Below are 22544 nucleotides of genomic sequence, written 5' to 3'. Positions count from 1 at the left end.
ACTACTTGATTATGAGGCACGCCGTAGTGGGAGAACTCCGGAATAATTCTTACCACCAGGGGACCTTTAGCTTGGCCACAATGCCGGGGACACGAGGGCTTTTTGCATTACGGCCCCATCAAAACGCGGCCGCCATGGCCGGGATTTGATCCCGCGACCTCGTGCTGAGCTGCACAACACCATAGCCGCTAAGCCACTGCAGTGGCTTAGAACTACAGTCAAGGATTATAAATGTTAGTTAACCGAGGACCTTAAAGGCACCTGGCGAAAATTACGAAGTGGGGTACAAGACAAATAAAGAAAACTCCTGCCTTCGTGTTACCCCTGGACCACATCTACTGACAAAACCGCGGAAGTTACATTTCCATATACTACGCTATGTGCAACTAAATACACTCCCTAGTACACTCTAAAAAACAATTGATGCGCTTTGTGGTGTATCTTGTCCCACAACAATAATCGTCTTCTATCTTGCCTGCCTGTCAAGAATGATATATGTCCCGCTGATAACGAGTACACCATTCGTGACCTGAAAGTACCGGGAGCGCAGCGTTAAAGAAAAGAACGGCGCGCAAATTAGAGGACGATTGTTTTCGTGGGATAAAGCCTTTTTAGAGTGTACACAAATAATGATACTCAACGACACAGTTCACGGTGCAAGGTGCTGCAGTGCAAGCACGCAGCTCTTACTCTCTTGCGCCGCTTCTGCCACGGCCTCTACATGTGCCCAAACAAAGAGCGGCGTTGAGAATGTATGCAACCTTGTGCCACCGTCACCCGATGTTGCATCTGTCAGGACACCGCTCCAAGGTGTATGCGTCGATGTTGTCAATGAAATATCTGGCCTATGCCGGGCTACCTTGGCGGCTCATTCGCGACGCTTAGTAATGTTCCATATTGCTGTTGTTCTGCATAGTTTGATTTCTAAGTTGTCCGCCCTGTGTTCAGATTCATTGAAGCTCTCTTGGCCTTGTGACTACCTGCCTTGGCGTGAGCAGCTTGCAAAAGTGAAAAACTTCGTCTAACTGCAGGGGCCCCCAAAGGAGTGTCTTCAGTCCACTACTCTTTTTAATTACCGCCAACGATTTATCCGCTGATCATAATACTGAGTTAATGTTTCGTTGATGACTGCATTATTTAGCGCACTATTAGATGTTTAAAACGCCATTATACTCCTTAATGTAACCTGGAACTAACCTGCAGTTGATGTAAAACTTGGCAGACGCCCCCTGAGTCCTTGAGTCTTTACAGTCCAAGGTACTTTCTTTTAACCTTAAACGCATTAACTCCAAGTTTTCATTGATTTTTCATTGATTTTTTTGCCTATTTGCCTATTGCCTATTTCATTGATAAGGTAGTAGTTTATAACGCTTAATCTTACAGATACCTTGGCGTCCACCTTACACCTGATCTTTCCTGGGCTACGCATGTAAAAGGAATTCCTTCTAAAGCATCTAGGTCTACCAGATATTTATGTAGCAAATTTCGTAACTCACCTACCAATGTAACACAATTAGCCAAGCTAATCTTTGTTTGTCTGCAGCTAGAAATCGCTTCACCTACATCGACTCTATGTCAACATTACCTTATCCGTATGCTGGAAGGTGTTTAGAATAGAGCGGTCAGATTCATAAGAGTAAGCACGACGGCCTTGCCAGCATTGCCCGAATAAAACGAGGCATTTCGTTTCAGTGCAAACTCACCACGCTTTTGCTCTTTTATGTCTTATACAAAGCTACCTTTACGGCAATAGGTCTCACTTTCTGTCGCTTCATCCACAAGAACGCACGCCACAACGCCTTCGCAGTATGCTGTTTCATGACCACATACGGTAAAATGCGAGCATTTAACTCATCGATGTTGCCTCGGGTTATTGCCTGTTGGAATAACCTTCCGGGCTATATAGCATCCATGTCGAACCATGAAGCCTTTCGCAATAGCGTGAATGCGTTGTGATCCTAATGTTGCACATTGTTGTTTCACTGGTTCATAAATCTGTTTCTAACCTCTGTATCTACATCATTGGTTAACTTCGCATTTGATGTTGGCTTTCTTTTCCTGGTGTGTATAGTATCTTGCCCGCCTTACTCAAGGCCGTTAAATCGGCCTGTAAGGTATCGCACATAAATAAATAAATAAATAAATAAATAAATAAATAAATAAATGGATAGATGAATGAATGAATGAATGAATGAATGAATGAATGAATGAATGAATGAATGAATGGATGGATGGATGGATGGATGGATGGATGGATGGATGGATGGATGGATGGATGGATGGATGGATGGATGAGTGAATGGATGGGTGGACGAATGAAGAGGTCAACGAATGAAGGGCTGAACGAATGAAGGGGTGGACGAATGAAAGTATGGACGAATAAAAGGATGGGCGAATAAATAAATGAATAAATGGATGGATGAATAAATAATCTTTTCAGTGGTGCTTGACAAATGAACTTGACTGTAATCGTGATTCACGCCATGTTCCCTCCATGCACGCCACCTATAATGGCTCTGTCAATAAGAAATACTCAGAGTGGGGTCACTTTGAACCGAAAGCTTCGCAGTTAAATACGGAAAATGCGAAGATTATCGCTGCATACGCACAAGAGGACCAGCTTTCCAGGCGCTTGAAAATGTCAACAAATGCGCTTGTTTTTATGTGCAGAAACGGTTTTTTTTCGGCAACGTGTTCCGCTGGCGGATACAATTAGTGGCAGCGTACTCTGGAGCGTCGATTACGTTGCCTCACTGTTACACGGATATGCGACTGCGTTCAAGACACGTACAGTGTGCACAAGAGTCCTTTCTACTGAAGAGCGTTCTTTGCCTCGTACCATACACTTAGCAGCAGATAGGTTTCCGCCTCGTATCGTTCCGGGCTACGCGAACAAAAAAAAAAAGAACTGGCTGTGGCTTAGCTAAGGTTAAGCCCAGGATGCGAAGCATACTAGCCTTTATTTTAACGCGACAGCGTTAAGGAGCTCGTGCCGCAGAAAAGCCGGTGTCGTCGGCGTCGGCTCAGGCGTGCAGCGCTTGCTCAGGCGCACATTTCGTTGTCGCGCCGAACGCTGCGTTGCTCGACGCTCACCGCGTCCGATGCGGGGCGCGTAGTCGCAGCGCCGTAGCAAAGCCACCTAGAAACAGTCTCTGTAGCACGCCGCAACCTTCGCTTCTCATTCCAACGAGCAGCTCTGTCTCCAGGAGGCATCTCACCTCGTGAGTGTCTAGCAGAGGCAAGCGCAGCTGCTTATATACCGCCGCGACGCCGCGAGCGACGGCGCAAGTTGGAGCCCCGTTTCTCCTTTGTCGTGACGTCACGGTGTCACGTGGTATTGAAGGCGACACCGCCGCGCCTGAGGAGCTGGGTTGAGCTCTCGTAATATGCTTCGCATAAAAAGTTGTAGTTTCGCGCGAAGGGGCTAGTCATCGATTGCTAGACAGCTATTGGTAGGCAGCTACACACAGTAAGAATATTGGTTTTATAGGCTGTATAAACTTAAAAAAAATTCGCTTACTAACGAAATCAACAAGGATGGTGTCGCGCGCGCTGAAGCGAACCTGAACATATCTCACTCGATGACCGCAGAAACTCGCCGTCAAAACGCTGGAGTGAGAAAGTGTGGCAGCAGCAGCGAGCGAACTGACTTTCGTCCTACCTCTCGCTTTAACGCGAACTAAGCGGTGCCAACAGAGAGCACACGGAGTCCTCGGTGTACCTTGACTCTGTACTCATCGCAGGTCACTTTCAAGACAGGGCCTGGGAGGCCGTGCGCGGCAGCACCATACGCAGCCGCGCCATACGCAAGCGCCGCCGCAGTAGGACGCCCCGCTTCGCCACTTCCCATGCGCGCGAGATTTAGCCACTCTCGTCGGCTCAAACTCGCGCACTTTCACTCGCACATACAGCACACGGCGCGCGGCGACGATGCTATTGCCCTTGGATTTTATACGGAACATCACGGCGACGGCGTCAGCAGAAATGCGCCCGGACTGTCCATATAATTGCTATCGCAATAATAAAATGATATATGTGCCCGGTGATGGAATCGCAGCTTGGTCTCCTGCACAAGATCCCGTCGCTCCGTTAGGCCATAATCATTTTTCTTTCTTTGATGCATTTGTGAGAAAAAAATGCGTACCTACATGAATATACCTCATAAATAGAGGCGAAAGCAGCCGTATCCATGTCTACAAATACTAGAAAAGTACTACACAGGACCATTAACAATGCGAACAGCTTTCAGAAATAAAGAAAAGGGGGATCATGTTGCTAATTCTCATACTACAAGGTATCTATCTAGCTGTTTACATTTCATTTTTTATATATAGCGTGCACGATGTTTTTGAATTGAATCAACTGTTTCTTGCTATGCCTAATTTTGGTCATATGTATTATGTATATATTCCCCTCTCCACTTTTCCAAGTTTTTATTGTTTATGTGACGAAGTGTCTGCATTATGTAATTTCATTTCTTGGACCCATAACTAGCCTACGGCTACGGGTCCAAACAGTACTGGACACACTTTTATTGTATTTTCATGGAAAAATAAAGAATTTGAATTTGAATTTGAATCTCACGTCATTTAAACGCAGTGCAACTTTTGAAATGCTGGCACCTAAGGGGCTGCACAGTGCATGTCGGACTCGCACGTTACACCAGAATTCATAACCAACTTTTTCTTGGAGATAAAATTGCATTCAAATGATTTTACATGTGAAAGGCTTTTTATGATCCAAATGTTTGCCTACTGAACACTGGTATCTTCTACTTATGAAGTGTGTTTGCGTGTCTCCATATTAGGCCATAGTAGCACGAGTACATCTGCCGCACCAATGCCAACTATGTCGTTTCAGACAATTCGCACGTGTGCCACGTCGCACAGTAGAAAGTTTTATAAGACAAATGAATAGAACGCGCAAGCAATAGTCAGTCCTACCTTGCTCATTCGCGGGCGTCCCGTTGCACAGCCAGAAGTAGCGTATAAAAACGGAAGCGTGCCAGTGTCTCCCACTGGTCGGTCGGTTTGCCGCGTTCTGCCACTATGTGAAATTTTGTGCAAGTGTGGCGCAGCAGCAATTCCTTTTTTCCCTTGCAGAGAAGTTTATACCGGGCCACACGATGACGTTCTCATCATATCCCGGCAGGATCTTCTCCGGTGACGATTTCTACCTCATTTCATCGGGTCTGGTAAGGCTTAGTCATATTCGTATTATTATGGTTGTTATCATGGTAGTGACTTAAGCAGAGGCAGGCGTAACGGGGGGTTTCTCCAAAAGCCCAGCAAATTTCTACCTCGAAGGGAAGGCAATCCGCAGGCGTTCGTATCTTAATGCACGTGTCCTAATGTGCAATCTTATCATACGGATCACAAGCTTGTCGGGAAAACTGAAACTGCATTTATTTGTAAGGCAAGCTGGAATTGATTGGCAATGTGCACCATTAGTTTAGTGCCGCCAACTTCGGTTTGCAGCTTTCAATTTCAAGTTATACAAGCGAGGACATGGAATAAAATTGCTTTTATCGCGCAATTTTATGTCACGTTATTTGTGGCTTTTTTGGCAGTACCTCTGCCATCATTCTATTGGTGCCAATTAAGAACCTCTATTGATTACCTCTAGCACTTCAGGACACACAGTCATGGAAATTTGTGCGGGTAAGAACTGCCTGACAGCCTATAGAGGCTGTCGAACAGTCCCTATATTTCCTTGTGGATCTGGGGGAATATCCACGTGTATCTCGCCGCAAAGGCACGAAGTGGAGAAGCGTTCGGTCCTAAATAAATAGGCTCTTAATGGGAGCCAGTTCAACTCCGATGGTTTCCAGGTTCAGTTTCACACCCGCCGTGCTGGCCTAGCGGATATGGCGCTGCGCTGATAAGCCCAAGGGCGTGGTATCAAATCCCGACCAAGGCGGGCGGATTTCCGTGGAAGCGAAATGCAGGAACGCCCGTGTACGGGGCATTGGGTGTACGTTGAAGACGCCCAGATGGCCAAAATTAATCCGGAGTCCGCCACTACGGCGGGCCTCGTAATCAGATCGCAGTTCTGGCACGTAAAACTTCAGGGTTTATTTTAAAATGTTTTGGCAGGGTCATGTATAGCTCGTGTGATGAAGCTCTAATAGTGAGCATTTAGATATTGAAGCCCAGGTTCAAACACTCAACCACGATCTATTTTTTTTTCGGGTGCACAGAGTTCAAGCAGATTGACCTCTCGCGAGCAGTTACATAAATTCTTTGCTCCTGTATACGCGCAACAATGAAAAAGAACAATTTATTTTCGTGTACAGAGCCATGCAGGTTACAGAAACGCCAGGAACGGCATATAAGAAGCGATGATGTTTAGATTAAACTGAAGGCCCTCGAAAATATAAGCGTCAGTGGCTCTTGAAACGGAAGTGCGTGAGTGCTGCTATGTGATTGGCTGTTAATGAAATTGTGCCGGTTGCCGCACAGTTTCCCCACGAATGAATGCTGCATTTACTGAGTCAGACAAATCTAGGCTCACGTGTTAGCTGTGTGTTGCACGAATTGGATTCCTGTTTTTCGCTGTGTCCCTCAAAATCTGTAATAGCTATGTGTTACCCATGCGGAAACGTTGTACGTCTGCCACCATATCACAAATTGTTCTCCAATACTTCCATCAGTTTTCAATGCACATACCATATGAAATAGTGCTGATGCTAAATGAAGCATTACCGGCTTAAACGGGAATAAGATGGTTTATATCATAAAAATGTTAAAGGAGTACTGAAATTATATTTTCAACTTTTCAGTTTTCTTCCGTCAAGTGAGGACTCTGGATCTGAAAATCACACAAAAAATTACTGGGGAGCCCCAGATCACCGTAAACAGTCGACTGTAATAGATTTTGTACGCACCAACTTTGTTTTGTTTCTCATGGGGCGTATGTTTCGTGGCATGATGACACAGAAGATGGTCACGTGAGAGCAAGACATCACAACGTTTTGGCACTCCCTCCGGCTTGCTCGGTCGTCAAGCTGTGCTGCTACTCCATGCACTGGTTGATGGTACAAAACAATTTCTTGTTCCCACGTGATCACCTTCTGTGTAATGAAATCACGACACATATGCCACTGGAGAAACAAAAACAAAGCTGCTCCAAAGAAAAGGTGTCACGTTACATTACTAAGGATGCGCTGGGCATTGCCAGTATGTTTCTTTTTCTGGGGTTTGGAGATGCCGGTCACTTCGAATATGTTCACAGCAGACACGTACTTAGGGAACGGAACAGGCGGAGTGAAAAAGCGCTGTTTGACTCTGCCTCTTCCAGAGTATGTGTGCGCTGTGAACTTACTCAAGATGCAACGTTACCAACTTGGCAAATCTCCAACACTTGCCTCCGGGACATTCACTTAACGCAAGGAATCACAAGTCAGAAACGGCATTACAATTCTAATGGCATGTCTTCAAACGTTACTTGCCGCAAATATCTGATATCTATACAGGGAAACCTAAAAACGTCACTGCGCAGGCCACCATGGAGACTACCATTGGCAACGAAAATGATTATCTGTATTTGTCCGTCACGCCTGAATCCAACCTGGAGTTCATCAGGAATGTAGTGTCTAACCGACTGGCGTTCAGTGGCGATGAGTGGACCAGGATTTTCTCCCGGTACAACAGTGGCACGTGAGCATCTGTCATTGTTTCATCTCTTTTACGGTTTTGCAGTGGGTCATTGTTGTTTGTTGATCAAATGTTTAGAAACGCGAAGTTAGGGTACATCACAGCGAGCTGTCCCTGCAAAAATTTTAGAATTTGAAGCTGTCTCAAGTATAACAGGCGCACATATTTCATAGACATAGCTATTCACTAAACTTACGGCAACAAAGCCTGCAAAAGAGAGATATTATATATAACAACAAGAAGCGTCCGATATGCACCCGTGTCAACACAGTCTCATGCACACAGTGAGATAAAGCACTCAGTCGGTTTCATTGCTTGTGATGTTGCCTCTGAAGCTTTACTGGAAAAGATTCAACGCAGATTGCATTGTAAATGACATCCAAAATAAATTTAAGGAACGTTTACAGGTTTTGAAGTGTTTGGTGGTATGGTTACACGGGACAAATATTTTGAAAGTTCTTGAAGTGTGTGATAGCGAGGAAAGGAAGTTTGATGCATAGCACGCATACCTTATTACTTTAATTGAAAGCCCAATCAGTAATCGGGCATAAAGGTGGCTACGTGTAAAGACGCTTGTTAAAGAATCGAAGTGTGATTTACCGTAAAGGTGTCATTCACACAATAGTGGCACGCAGCTGCAAGATAGTCATTCGGCTTTTTCGGAGAAAAATTTTTTTCAGCTGAAGAAAAATTTGACCTCGCCTGGAGATCGAACCCGGGATAAACTCCTTTCTGGGGATTTCGATTTACCATTTCAACTAACCCGTAGGCTAGCGGATTTTCCAACGAGGCCAAAAAACTCAACAGCGTGAAGCGCAGAAAATTTCCTTAGCACCTGCCAGCCACACTCGGGTGCACGATATTTTTTCCCCATTCGTGAATCTTCCTGCGCCTAGCGGATTTCCGCAGAACCGATTGCGACCAAATTTGATCGCGGAGGGATTGGCTTCCCTCGTCACTGGTGGATTACTGCCGTTTATTCGACAGTAGGCATTTAGAGGTCCATTACACTACATTTCAAAGCGGTAAATTGGATGGTTTCTGGCTTTTCTTTTGGAACTAATTCTGTATGGCGCTGATTTTCGCTTAATTTCTGATTCTTCGCTGAAAAGTTGGCTGCTAGCCTCAGTACGAAATTTCTGGCCAGAAATTTAGTACCTCGGTTGCAGTAAGTTTCTCGGAGGGAACCATTTCGTAACGGCCAAGGGTAGAGAGAGGCTGCCTACCGGCACGACATTTCACGTCAGGGTTGCCGTTTAGGCCCTTTTTGACCGAGCGAAATAGGACTGATTTGTGCGACTTTTGGTTGTCTTTTCGAAGAAATTTAAGTTTCCAGCAGAATTAGATACACGGAAATGAAGAAAGAAAGTACTTCTGAATTTTTGTGACTTTCGAAACATAGTTTCGATTGCTGCAGTGAAATCGATTTCATCAAATACAAAATTTCCTCAAACATTGGCGAGGACCAGATAAGAATTTATTCAAGTCTTAAGAAAAGAACAACGCGAAAGAAATGGCAACGTGCGAAAGATTTCTTCCCATTTCGAGATATCGAAAATAAGGTCAGCCCTTATTGTTGAGGTATCACTGCGTAAGCTGGTTGCGCAATGAGGTGAAACAGGGACGCATTGGAGTGTCGGCAGAAAATACTTGTTTTGAATTACACTTCGTTGTCTCGGTACCGATTCTTGCAGTTCTCGCGATTGTGCATTCATACTGATCATGTCTGAGAAGACGACATGCGATCGGCTACGGAAGTCGCTTAAAACGGTCGCAACGAAATCAAAACTATGTTTTGCGAACTGCCTACGAGAAAATGCAATGAGCGCGGAAACTCAGCGAGGAGCTTTAAAATGTGCTCCTGCGCCCATCAATACTGGATAATCGACCCTATGCAATGGACGTGGTTGAGGGTAGGTGGCGCTTTCTAACAGCAACTACTCTATTGTGTGACAGCGACGAATGGATCTTTTAAACTTTGTTGCGCAGATACAACAACCAGTGGATGGTGGTGGACTACAAACGGTTCAAGCCTGGGATGGAGCTGGAAGACGGTCTTCTCTACGTGCTGGAACAAGTGCCGTAGGTTTGAATTATGAGTGCGACACAACTTTTAGCAGCAAGTTAATACTGGTGGATAAATCTGACGCCCCAATGCATTCACGAACGCGCGTACAAAGATTTCGTTTGGTAGTGCGGATAACGCAGTTCCTTAAAGCGGAAGGTTTAGCTCGCGCCCAACTCCAATGCCATCTATTCGAATACGTATGAAACGGAGAATAGTTTTTCTAATATTGCTTTTGGTCCGATCTTAATGAAATTTGTTGCATTGGAGAGATAAAGTTATATTGTAATGACCGTTAAAGCAACATTTTTTAAAGCCTCTATTGCAATACAAAAGATGTCGTAATCTGGTAACTTTCAAATAAATAGGAGGATGTCGTTTACAAATGTGCCACTCTCCACCAAGAATAGATATCCCAATTAAGTTAACTGCATCAATTAAAACAATCAAGTGGTCCAGTGTGGTATGATATTTGCCAGCTTACGTAGATTTGTTACAATGTCTACAAGAGTTTTGCCAGGTTCTACTCGCATATTAGTGGCATAAAATTTACGAACAGGGATAAGATGCCTCAGAAAAGCTGGCCTACGTTTGCGTAAGCAGACCTGTTTTTGTCAAGGGCGGGTTTGTCATCATCGGTAGGCTAGATTTAACGGGCTAGTAGGGTAACCTCACATGCAGTGTTTGTGGGCGGCGGCTGGCTGTGAAGGAAGAGACCGAAAAGAATACGAGCGTTGTCATTCGGCGTTTGTAGGCATTGTTTCCAAGAAAAAGAGCGGAGAGGTGGCAGACAGATAAGGACAGGGAGGGTGGCATGGGGTGGTTGTTGGGGAAGGGAGAGGATGGGAAGCCTTCAGAGAACTTAAGAGACCGTAGGCGTGAAAAAAAGCTGAAACACATCCGTAAGTGGAACCACTTGCCGCCTACGACATCAGCGCTTTCAAAGGGGTGTTTGTCTGCAACCCAAAGGCGTCCCCATCTCAATAGGTGCATATGGGGCGCCACACGGGAAATTGTCGCAATGGCAGCGAGACAAACCACCCGGGTTGGTTGGGTTCACGAGGGTTTCGACGGGAATTTCAGGGCGAAGGCTCCTTTCCCAAGCGTAAATTGTCGCAATGGCAGCGAGACAAACCACCCGGGTTGGTTGGGTTCACGAGGGTTTCGACGGGAATTTCAGGGCGAAGGCTCCTTTCCCAAGCGTGTCACCGCTCAAGGAAGCCGAACCCCAGGTTCGGGTACACTTGTGCCCATTAAAACCAGTGGGTGTCTGGTGGCGGAGGGAATCGAGCCCACAACATCCCGCAGCCGAGGCGAGCGCTCTTCAAGTAGGCTACGGCTGTGGTTGAGGCGGTACAACTGGTGCAGACGCCGGCCGCCGAATGCCGGAACTACAAAACTATTTTTTTTTGCGTAGACGTAGTTAACGCACAGCTACTTCGTAATTTTTAATACGTCAAGTATCATGAACACTCAGCGCTGCACAATCTTTTGTGGCCGTCAATAAAATTAATACTGCTCGTGACGTTTGGGCACATCCAGCCAATAGTCGTATGAGGGGGCCATGGTGCCATCGTGCACAGGTCAGAGTGGGAGGTGGGTTGGTGGAGCCTAGGAAAACGTGACCAATATTTACAGAAGCGTTGTGCGTTCGTTGATGCATAGAAGTGAGCAATACCTGGTTGAGGTGCTCACGTTAGCATTCCCTCGTGTTTTGTGTGTTTCCTTTACTATACTCGAAGAATGTTGAAAGACCCCTTTAAGAACCCTGTATTCTACATCAATTTGTTTCGCTTTATATGCACTATTAGGCGCAATTCTCAGAATTGTGATATAATCTTTCATTGCTCAGTTACAAAGTTGTAAACTTGATATTTTCGTTTTGAAAAAATTGCAATTTTCAACAATTCCCATGGGAAAATTGACGGCCTAAATCGAAAATCCCCTTTCCCCATTCTCTACATATTAATACTTTCTTTGAAATGTTGTAAACCTCATCAATATTTATCTGTGCACTGGTAGCCGGGAAAATGACTTCTCTTCTCTCACGTATTTAGATAGGAGCCCCTGAGCTAAAGCTTCCTTTTAACGAAAGTGATGAAACGAGAAAATTTTCCTGAATATAACTTCTTTCTCAACTTTACCCTCAATTTAGTTTGAGAGAAAAATAAGAAAACATGAAGGGCTTACTATATAACGGAAGTATTGAACAGGGAAGCTACCAATCAAAATATCTGCAAATTCTATTTTCTGAGGCGAGTGGGAAAGAAACTGTAAGATCCCAGGGTGGCTTTTTCCTGTTGTCAAATGCTATCAGGCGACAGTTTTTTTTCCAGGGACTCTTAAGTATTTAGATACAAACACACTGCGATCAATATAGAATGCAAATTTAAGCATGCGCACAAGACCCAAGTTTACTCACCGTGGTTGGGACCTCCTACATGTGAGATACCCAAAATACAGCAAAGCAAATGAAAGAGATTCTACATTGCAAAAATGCAGAAGTAACTACTCTAAGTAATAAGCTTCAGAAGGTGAGAAATAAATGTCGATAAACAGATTCGATAACTGACCAAATGTTTCATCTTTACTTTAACCAGTTCCAGAGGAGCTACGGATTTCATATGATATTTCCTATAGCATAATTAGGTTTTAAAGTTAAATTTCTTGTGCTGTTTCAATCAATAAATATAATTCCTTTTCAGATATCGCATCTTAAAACAGCTTTAACGGTACAGGAAAGCACTGTTAACACCTTTGCCTTTCATTGTTCATACTTTATTTTATCGGAGTATAAAGCACGAGGTCTGCAACACGGCAAGCTTTTATCCCCGTGAGATAAAAATGTGTACGACAAAAGAAGGATTTGTAGTGCTGGACCTGATATTTGGACCTCCTTCCTGTTCATGGTAAATATCATTACAACTTCCACGTTTCATCAAAAATATATTTAGCAACACTTTTCTGCAGCGGTTAGCTTTAGTCCCCCTCTTCTGCAGCGCTTAGCTTTAGTCGCCCTTTCTGCTACAATATAGTATTCTAGACTGCCTAATTTATGTTCTGTTTCTATTTTTCAATCGTGTATGTACATTTAATGGATTCCAGTTAGCCGTTCTCTATGGATTAAGATGTTTGAATACACTTTAGTGGGTTCCTTGTTTTAGAATAAAAGATGATGGTTATGTTCATTTAACCTGCTCCAGATTCCAATCGTGAAAAAGTTTAATTGACCTGCCATTATTAACAGCCGTACTAATCAGCGTATTTAGCATGAAATAGTTCATGGCTGAAGTTTCTTCCGAAACGGTCAGTGAAATTCTCGCAACTAGTTAGTGATAGTGGCGATTGGGGCATTGCGAAGTGCTTCTCAGGAAACCGTTCTCGGAGGTTAATCAATTTTCCAATGCGTAAATGTTTGTCACTCATCACCTTTCCTCCTGTTTCCTTCACCGCACACCAGTACCTGCATCAACGTGACGGACGCTACCCAAACGCTGCGTGACCAGACCTACTGGGCAAGCTACAACGTGCCGTAAGTTTGCACGTATATTTACATGCACCAGCTAAGCAATGCAATGAAACTGAAATGGCACAGCGCGTGATGCTTTAAGGCAATCATTCTGAATAGTGTCGGGTGTATTGCGGGCAATGGCAAGACGGAGGCCCTAGAACTTGCGAAGGGTGTGAGAACTTCCTTATAATGCATTACGTGAGACCTAGCGCCAAACGGCTGGGGCACGAAAGACGAAAGCGGGGTAGCAGTCTGGGACCGATAATTTTGGCACTCTTTATTGTGCTCTTCGTTTTCATTTATTGTTGCTTCGTGTTGTACGATGGTAAATGTATCATTTGACAACTTGCGATAAACCATCAGCTGCTAGCAGCAGTGTCTCTTCTTGTTTGTTGTCTTGCGTGCCCTGTTCGCGGTATGCATCACGTAATGCAATACGAATTAGCCGATCAGTCTGTTCTTATTTTAACTTTCTACTGCTTCGTTGTTTTTAATGCATGAGTTGGTCAAATTGGCATACATCTGCGGATGTTTTTTCTGTATCCAAACGGGCGCGGCGTGTTGAACGCGTCCCCGGAGAACTTCTAACAATGGAGTTTCCTACGAATCCTACTGGCGCTAAAATCTAGGGAAGCTGCAAGCAGTTCGGTTAAGCGAACACGTGAATGATGGTTAATACATGGATTGACCTTTTATGGCTTCGAATGGAATCGCGACTATCCAAATCAATATTCTGCAACGAATTAATGCGTTATAAGTACAGGAATCCACAATATTTCTGCATGTGAGAATACACTAATTGCATTGATTTGTTTAGAGACCTACATGAATGATTTGAAATTAAAAAACAAGGTAGAGGCAAATAAACAGATGCAAGGAGGCTTGAAGCCGCATGTACAAAGATCAGGCAAATTTATGTGCTGACCACCATCGTTCTCCGGGTATCTGCATGATCAAGCGCCTGAGTTCTTTATGGTCGTTTTTGTAGGCAACTCACCCTCCACATGCAGACCACGCATGCGGCATCGATACCAGGACAGCATAATGGTGGCTGTAGCAGCGCCTAAACTTTTCGTATAGTTTCTGTAAACGGGCAGAACGTTTTCGTATAGTTTCCGTGAACGGGCCTAACGTTTCCGCATGGGTTCCATGAACGGGCCCAAAGTTTTCGTATAGTTTCCTTGAATAAGCCTCAAGCTTCTATATATTTTCCATGAACAAGCCTAAAGTTTCCATACAGTTTCCATGAACAAGCCTAAAGTTTTCATATAGTTTCCGTGAACAAGCCTAAAGTTTTCGTATTGTCTCCATGAACAAGCCTAAAGTTTTCGTATAGTTTCCATAAAGAAGCCAAAAGTTTTCGTATAGTTTCCGTGAGCAAGCCTAAAGTTTTCGTATGGTTTCAGTGAACAAGCCTATAGTTTTTGTATAGTTCCCATGCCGCACAGTTTCCGTGAACCAGGCTAACGTTTCTGTATAGTTGCCGTGAATGCACCTTCAGTTTTCGTGTGGTTGCAGTGCCAATGAATAAACACATTCAATATAGGTAAACAAGGCCTTGCACAAACGCCGGTGCTTTTGTTCTCCTCGTCTTGCTTATGGCTGTGTTCTTCTCGCCCACATTTAACGTCATGAATTATTACCAGCTTGCTCAGCTTTCTGCCGGTTAAGATCGTTTACCTTCAACATATCCAATTGCTTTAGCAGGCCTCTCGAACAAAGTTCAATTTGCTTGCATCCGTGCTTTATCTGTGATTGCACGCACCGAAACTATCCGACTCCACGCAGCGCCTTCCAATACATCTACAACATTAGTGGCTGGTGGAGACTGGTGGAGAAGTACGGCGACTGGTTCACCTACGACAAGACACCGCGGGCGCTCATGTTCTTGCGTGATCACGTTAAGGTGCGAGACATGGACTCCATGATCAAACTGATGAGGTAAGCGGTCTCACTGTAGTGATACGCAGAATGGCGGCATAGAAATTTTCCTGCTTGATTAAACTGCTCTGTGCATCTGCTTTTACGGGGTAATGAAGCACATGATCGTAACGCATGTTGACATAAAAAGGTAAAAAGAGTACCAATAATCGTTGAACAGCGGTGAATATGGGGCATACCATCCTGGATCCAACGTGTTGTTACATAATAAATAGTGAGGGCAGGATTGAAAGTGAAGTGCATAAAGCTTTTCGTGCCAGGCCTAGTGTATAGACGAGTGTCAGTATCCCTTTATCTCTAAAAGAGATCTCTTTTTTGGGAGGTCATGTCCATCGTAATTTCTTGCACGCGTGGTGAAGTTGTTCTTGGTCGCTTGACGTAGTTCGCTTCTGTTGTTGGTGCGCTGTTTGATCTCATGTTAGGAATTTGATTTCGAGTGGTTGTAATTGCTATGTATAAAACTATTGCTATATAGTTGGTGCCCATCTTTCAAATATTTGTTCCTTCGTCTTTTTTTGTGTGTGCCATACCTCTCGTTCCAATTTTTCTTCGTCAGCTCATGACCTTGAAGTGATTTGGCCTATCGGTTGGGTTCGCGAATAGTCCTCGCAAGGAACAGGCACTCGCGCGAGCCGTTGGTGCAGAATGATGATGATAAGCACTTTTATTGAAAACCGAAGTGGGCTTGAGTTACAGTAAGACTGGTTGAGTGCCTAGACCGGGACGCCGTCGGCAGAAGCCGCTGCCCGCGTTCTTTCGACGAAAGCTCGTCGCTCCTGGAGATTCGAGTTAAACAGGGCCGTCTCCCGCCCTCCCCCCCCCCCCCCCCCCCCCGGTTGACTGATTTATTATGGCAATACTGCTATTTTGCTGACAAGCTCATGCCATACTTACTAATGCAACGTTTCGAACAACACGAACTGCACGGCCCTGGAAGTAAAGTCCACGAAAGTATCTTTACAAACTTACCGGAATAGCACAATCCTTAACCCTACAGCCTTAGCCGATGCTTAACCCGATACAAACTTAACCTGATCAGCCCCAGCAGCGGGCAATTAACTTTCGCCCCGGCGGGGTGCACAGCACACGCACGTGCCGCGCTGGCCCGAAGCAGAGTCCACGTGACGTGAAGTGCTGTCGGCTTGTAAAAGCCTTGGACACACATGCTCCAAGACGCGCAGACCACGATCTCGACGGATAGGAGCCCCCTTTGTCGAAACGTTGGTTCCACGCTGACGCTTCCGTTGTTATTCGTGTGTTCATCGCGTATTTTAAATTTTCCTGGGGTGTCCCTTTTGTCTTGTTCCGACAATAGCAGTAAGTATTTTCTCGATAACTGCTGCCTCTGAAATTAAATACAAGACCAGTACAGTGACAGAAAACACCTTAATTGAAGCAAGCCATTTCGAGGTGCATTTTACAGCCAGGAATAGTCTATTGGCAGCAATTTTCGTACCTTACTGGATTCCTTGAAAGGCACCAATGGTGAGACGGTGGTCGTGGAAAAAGAATTGTGAATGCAGTTCTGCAGGCATTATATCGAAGTGCAAGCGTGCCTTACATGCATTATGTCAAAATTTTGCTTTAAAGTACAGGATTTATGCTTTTTGTCGATGCTTCGATGCTTCGCCCATGGGTCACCAAGATATTTGTCCTTCCACTGGAGACATATTGAGAGAAGTCGGAAGAAAAATAAGTAAGGTGTAATCCTGTAGCTAGCCATTTAGTTCTGTACGAGACATAGCCTGGTCAGAAACTCCCTGAAACAAGATGCTGGCGACTTTTATGCGCTTGCGGCATTAGTGGTATGCGAAGGGTTTGGCCTAACTCGAAGCTAAGCTGTCGGCTTGAATGTGTAAGCGGTAATGCGCTTTTTTTATCTGTGTCTAGGTACAATGACTACAAGAACGACCCACTGTCGCGTTGCAACTGCACGCCTCCCTACAGCGCCGAGAACGCCGTCTCGGCACGCAGTGACTTGAACCCGGCCGACGGCATCTACCCATTCCCATCGCTGGAACACAGGTCGCATGGAGGAACTGATATGAAGGTGCGCGGCGCTATTTCACCGCTTTCTTGCAGCTACTGGCTTATTACAGTGCCTAGGCACTGTAAAGAATGCAGCGGGTTATGAGACTCTCCCTAGTGCATGGTACTTAGTGGCATGCTGCAATGGTACTACGTTACAATTATTTCATACCTATTGTCGATAGACCATGAGGAACTTCCCTTCCGCATGACATGCAATGAGAGACAACTCACGTTATCCTAACCGCGCCCCGCAAACTCTGATCAACAACCGGAAAAGTGACGCCCTCTAAGTGGCCGCCTGTTTTGGCGTCGCTGGGAAGGCATTGAAAAAAATTTGTAGAGGACGCTTAAGCTTCGCCTTTAAAAGTAGAACGCGATAGCATTCGAAGATACCCGACTGCTTCTCACGCTTCCCGGCAACGGCAGCGTATGTAAACGTAATGTTTACCGGGGAACGTTTGCGGCGAACACGCGGCGAAACGCGGCCTCTTGCATAGGCCGCAATGCAGCGGAGGCGAGCGCCATCTTGAAGTATTTCAAGAAAGCGGGCGTGCAGCTCCGACGACTCTGAGATATTTACGAGCCGGCGTGCGCAAATGGCGGACGCCTTAGTCGTAGTTTATGATTTTTCCACGTATTTTAGCTTGAGAAACGTAAGTAGTTTAGTGAATTCCTTGTGTCACATGAACGACCTGGGCGCCATAAAACAAGCTAGCTCGCATAACCACATCGGTTGCTTCGTGTATTGACGTGAACAGTTTTGATGATTTCACGAAAAGGTTACAAGAAGGATCTTAAAAGTTGGAACGTGCACTGACTGCCGAAAGATAGAGGATCTTGAATTAATCACGTAACTCTGTCTCTGAAACATTGAGGTGATGCCTACACCCGCAAGAGCATTCGACCGAGAACGCGAACGTCTTCATGAAGGCGATAGGTGTCATCTTCCACAAACTACTGGTTGTTGGGTACTAAACGAATTATGGTCTAGTTAGGGCGCAGGGCTGGAGGTATGCGACATCAGGCGGGTCAAAGCAGGTTTCGGCGATAAGAAGCCGACTGGCGGGCGCTTGCACAATCAACTAGCTTTCGCAGCAAGGATACCTTTTTGCTTTCGCGTGCCGATTTAGCGCAACCTACGCAGACAGACGGGGGAAATAAACCGCCAAAGAGGTAATTGTGTTTCATATTTTGGCTTTTAAAAGGTTAGCTGTTTCAATTTGCGTTGAGTTTGGGCTCTGTCCTAAGTTGTCAGCGTAGATTGGGTTAATGGGCAGCTGCGCACCACTAATTGGCGCAGGGCAAGAAAAGCGGAGTAGAGCGCCGATGAAGCATGCTGCACGGGAGTAATGCAGCTACAATGCAACAGTGTGAGGTATCCTGGAAAAGTGCGAATTGAACTCTGAATTAGGCAAATAGCTGTCGATGTCGCATCGTCTATTTCTTTCTTCGAGCCTAAGCGCACGACATCAGCCGCACATTGAAGAAAATCTCAACCTCAGGCTGGGAGTAAAGCCTGTATCGGTGGCACGGAGGTGGTGGTGGTGGTAACAACTTTATTAACAATCCGGCAAATTCGTGGCCTGGGCCTAGGCCACCCCCGAGGAGGTCCGGAGATCCTGTCTCCTCGCCGCCTCACGGGCTTGCATGCTTGAGGGCGAGCATTTCTTTTTGAAGCCAATCCCGCAGCTCTAAAAGAGTCGGGCTCAGATTTGTGTACCAAGATGCAAAATCGCCTCTGAAATCCGGAGCGTGGCACATCGTTAAACCTGCATGTTGCCCCGAAACCGGGGGTCTCGGAGGGCGGCGTACGTTTGAGGGGTGCTGTTTCTTGGTCGATTTGGAATTGCATATTGCTATGGGTTGTGCTTTCTAAGACGAGGACATAGTAAGGCCCTTGCCGTTTGTTTATCTCCGTGCCTGACTGGGGCCTTCTCTTAGAAAGCACAACCCGTACCAGTTTGAGGGGTGCAGTGCTCAACATCACGCCACCGCGATGCCGCTTCTATACACCACTGAGCAGAAAGGGGCTCAAGCCCTAGCGCGTCTTCGCCAGGTTTTAGCGCTGTTTCTTGAAAGCGACGAATCGGGACAATCCAAGGCACAATAGAAAAAGAATCCAAGACATGATAAAAGAGTATCCTATCGTGCCTTGGATTGTTCCCAATTCGTCACTTTGAAAAAACAACGTCGAAACTTGGCGAAGGCGCGCTGCGGCGGCAGTCTCCCTTTATAACACTACGTGAAATAAGATGAGAATGTATGCTGTCTAAGGTGTAACGTTTGTTGAGGGTACGGGGACAAAGAGTTGTTCTGATTCAACTGACATTTGTCTCGATTGTGTGCGTGTTCCTCTCCCCGATTTTCCGGGCTGCCCTATTCAGCTCACCAACTTCTCTCTGATGGGAAGGCTCGAGTTCGTGGCTGTGAGTGGGCCGACCTGGGACCAGCAGCCTCCTTTCCGCTGGAGCACATCCGAGCTCAAGGACCGCCACGAGGGCCACCCGGACCTCTGGAAATTCGAGCCCTTCGTTCACCACTGGCTCTCGGCGAAACCGGATTTCATATAAAGAAAAAAAAAATATCCGCGACTCAGTAACCCCTGGCGCGGCACTTATTTTATTTTGCTCGAACGAGCTGCTTTACTCTGCTAGCCACCACAGCTGTGCAAAATTTCGAGGACGCTTAAGCTTCGCCTTTAAGAGCGGAACGCGATGGCATTCAAAGACCCCTAGCTGCTCTTCATGCTTCCCGGCAATTGCAGCTGATGTAACCGTGACGTTTGCCGGGAAACGCTGGCGGCGAACGCTATGCACGAAGGCAAGCTCTCTGCTGGAAACGCCGCCTCTTGCGCAGGTCGATCTCCTGTGATTGTTTCGTGATTTTAATTTTTCAGTCTGAGAAGAGCTAACATAAAAGGTTGCGCTGTCGGTGTTTTCTTTTCATTACATTTGTTTGTGGGCTGCCGTTCTCAAAATTCCGAGGAATAAGTTTGTAAAGAATGAAAGACAACGTATGAGCAACTTTGGTGGTAGAAGAGTGGCTGGATGTGCGTGGTTCGGAATTGTGTTCGACATTTTTTTTCGCCCTAGTCAATGGGTATACCACAAATCAACTATTAGTTTCGTACAATGAAATGTATTTTTTCCTTATAGATTCAATCATCATTCATTTTGCTGAGAAAGTAGCGGAGCAATGAAAGGGTGCATTTCAGAAAGCGTATCAGGTCGAGTCCTTGCTCGCTTAGGATCGCAATATTATTGTTTTCTCTATGAGCTGTTAACCAGTCCCGACCAGGAACTGCACCCATATCTAGATGTCATAATTTTGCGCCCAATTAACAGCGGCTGTGTGTTAGTGTGATGTCACAGATTGGAAACCATTTATCTGTTCCTGTTCATATACTGTTCTCAAAGCTGATTAGGTTAGGCGTCTGTGTGCTTTAGACGGCAATGTGATTTTTTTTATTCATAAGCTGTTAACCAGTCCAGAACATGCACTACACAAATCTCATGACGTCGCAAAGAGCATGAAGGGGCTTGAAACACGGCTTTTGTTTTCACATCGCTACCAAGATTGCACTCACGGTTAAGGCTGAAGGTTCTTGCGTTGAAAGGCTGCACTGCCGACACTTCCGCATACTCTAAACATGCAAAAATTAGATATCCCCCCCCCCCCCAAATACATATATATATATATATATATATATATATATATATATATATATATATATATATATATATATATATATATATATATATATATATATATATATATATACATCCGTCGAACACACTGCATGAAAATGGTGTCAGCTATAAGCTACAGTGATGCTGTGCGAGGACACTATTTGTTCAATTTTTTCACTTCAATACACGTTTTCTTCCATAGGTTGGCGCGCATTCCACCTTGGTTTGTCTTATTGTTTTCACAGTGTCTAAATGTTCTGCTACCAGGAATAAAATGCAGATGTATGTAAGTCAGCCGCTATTCCTGTGTCCTTACTTTGCCCTGTGTTTCCGCGTTGTGAAAGTTGATTTTACAATACTCGTGGCAGTGTTGCAACACATACAAATAGCGGGAAAAATTACGAAAGCACTGGGCACAGTGCTTCTGAACTGTATCAGAAAGTATTTCTAAGAGTACTTCCCAAGGTGAGTACTTCCACACTATTTAGGAAACATTCTTATAGGCGCCTACAACAGACCGCACAGAATCGTTTTGTCAGTGCATTAAACACATCACTAAAATCATCACACTCTTTTGAAGTTGGCGGTAGTCATTCCTGTAACGTAATAATAGTGTTGCATGGTCAATTTAGATAGTGATCGGACCGGATCCGGATTAATCTCGATTCGTATCTACGGATCCGGCTGCTAGGTGGTCACTTTCGATCGTGTACTTGATTGATCCTCGTGCAGACAATCGCGATCCCTGCATCACGATCAAGCCTCGCAAGCTGACAACCATGTAATTTTGAGAGTTGCAGACGTTCAGCAGACGATAGCATTACCCTCAATAGGTAAAGAAATTAAACTTTTTTTCAATAAGGAAATGAGGTTTATATAGCAACTTTTTACAGTGTATTAGAAAAATTGGAGATGTCCTTGAGACCCACTAGCTACACCCGGTACGTTTCAGCTCACCCGAACCTGATGCGAATCGTTGGACGGTGTAAAAGCGGTTAATGTCGATCACGATCAACAAATTCAACCCGAATCATGCTCGATCGTGGTCAGAAGTGGTCACGTGATACCGGCATTATCAGTGATGATCCGTAAATTCTTTCTGTTTCTCTTAAACAAGAATTCTATTCAGAAATGACGATGCCAACTTTGCGAATCCTGATGACGACAGACTATCATCAGAACGACACCATAGTTATCTTTCTCGTACAATGGGCCCTTGTACCCAAAATGATATATATGTATACATACATATACATAGTATCGCCTGAGGTGAGCGCTTTGTTTAGCATCTTCAAGAGGTCATTTGAAGACACAAGAAGGTTTCGGGTTCGGAGTTGTGACATCAAATTAGGTTGTTCTGGGAATTTCTCCTTGTCATTTGCTACGCCCTTACGCCTCCTGATATCGCTGGCGCCAAGATGAAGTCTCTGAAGAGCGACACATCCCGGGTGACCAAGTTTTGGCAGAGGTGCTGCCTTATAATGCCTTGAGTGCTTCTTGTGAAAAAAAAAGGCACAGACTCACGCCAGGGTAATTTACCTTGAGGACAGTGCTTGGGCTCCAGAAGATGCCCAACGGGTCCTAGGAAAAGGGCCAAAGTGCGCTGGTAGCCATGTGCTTGTTTCCCATGAGATTTTGGTGATGAATCGGCG

General features: G+C 45.2%; 1 protein-coding gene across 5 annotated transcripts in view; it reads left to right on the top strand.

The window, feature by feature from the left end:
- LOC135921375 (putative phospholipase B-like 2) overlaps positions 1 to 20870 on the top strand; it is a 50626-nt gene extending 29756 nt beyond the window's left edge. For all 5 annotated transcript variants that reach the window (XM_065455743.1, XM_065455735.1, XM_065455717.1 and 2 more), the window contains 7 exons: positions 5103 to 5194; positions 7501 to 7658; positions 9645 to 9737; positions 13181 to 13252; positions 15020 to 15172; positions 17063 to 17222; positions 19588 to 20870. In XM_065455743.1, the coding sequence (XP_065311815.1) occupies positions 5103 to 5194; positions 7501 to 7658; positions 9645 to 9737; positions 13181 to 13252; positions 15020 to 15172; positions 17063 to 17222; positions 19588 to 19773 (914 nt within the window). In that variant the 3' untranslated portion in view covers positions 19774 to 20870. The remainder of the gene's footprint in view (positions 1 to 5102; positions 5195 to 7500; positions 7659 to 9644; positions 9738 to 13180; positions 13253 to 15019; positions 15173 to 17062; positions 17223 to 19587) is intronic.
- The last annotated feature ends 1674 nt before the right edge of the window (positions 20871 to 22544 follow it).

This window comes from Dermacentor albipictus, chromosome 8, assembly GCF_038994185.2.
Source record: "Dermacentor albipictus isolate Rhodes 1998 colony chromosome 8, USDA_Dalb.pri_finalv2, whole genome shotgun sequence".
Taxonomy (NCBI): Eukaryota; Metazoa; Arthropoda; class Arachnida; order Ixodida; family Ixodidae; genus Dermacentor; species Dermacentor albipictus.
Note: the sequence above shows the minus strand (reverse complement) of the source record. Positions and strands in the feature narration are given on the sequence as shown.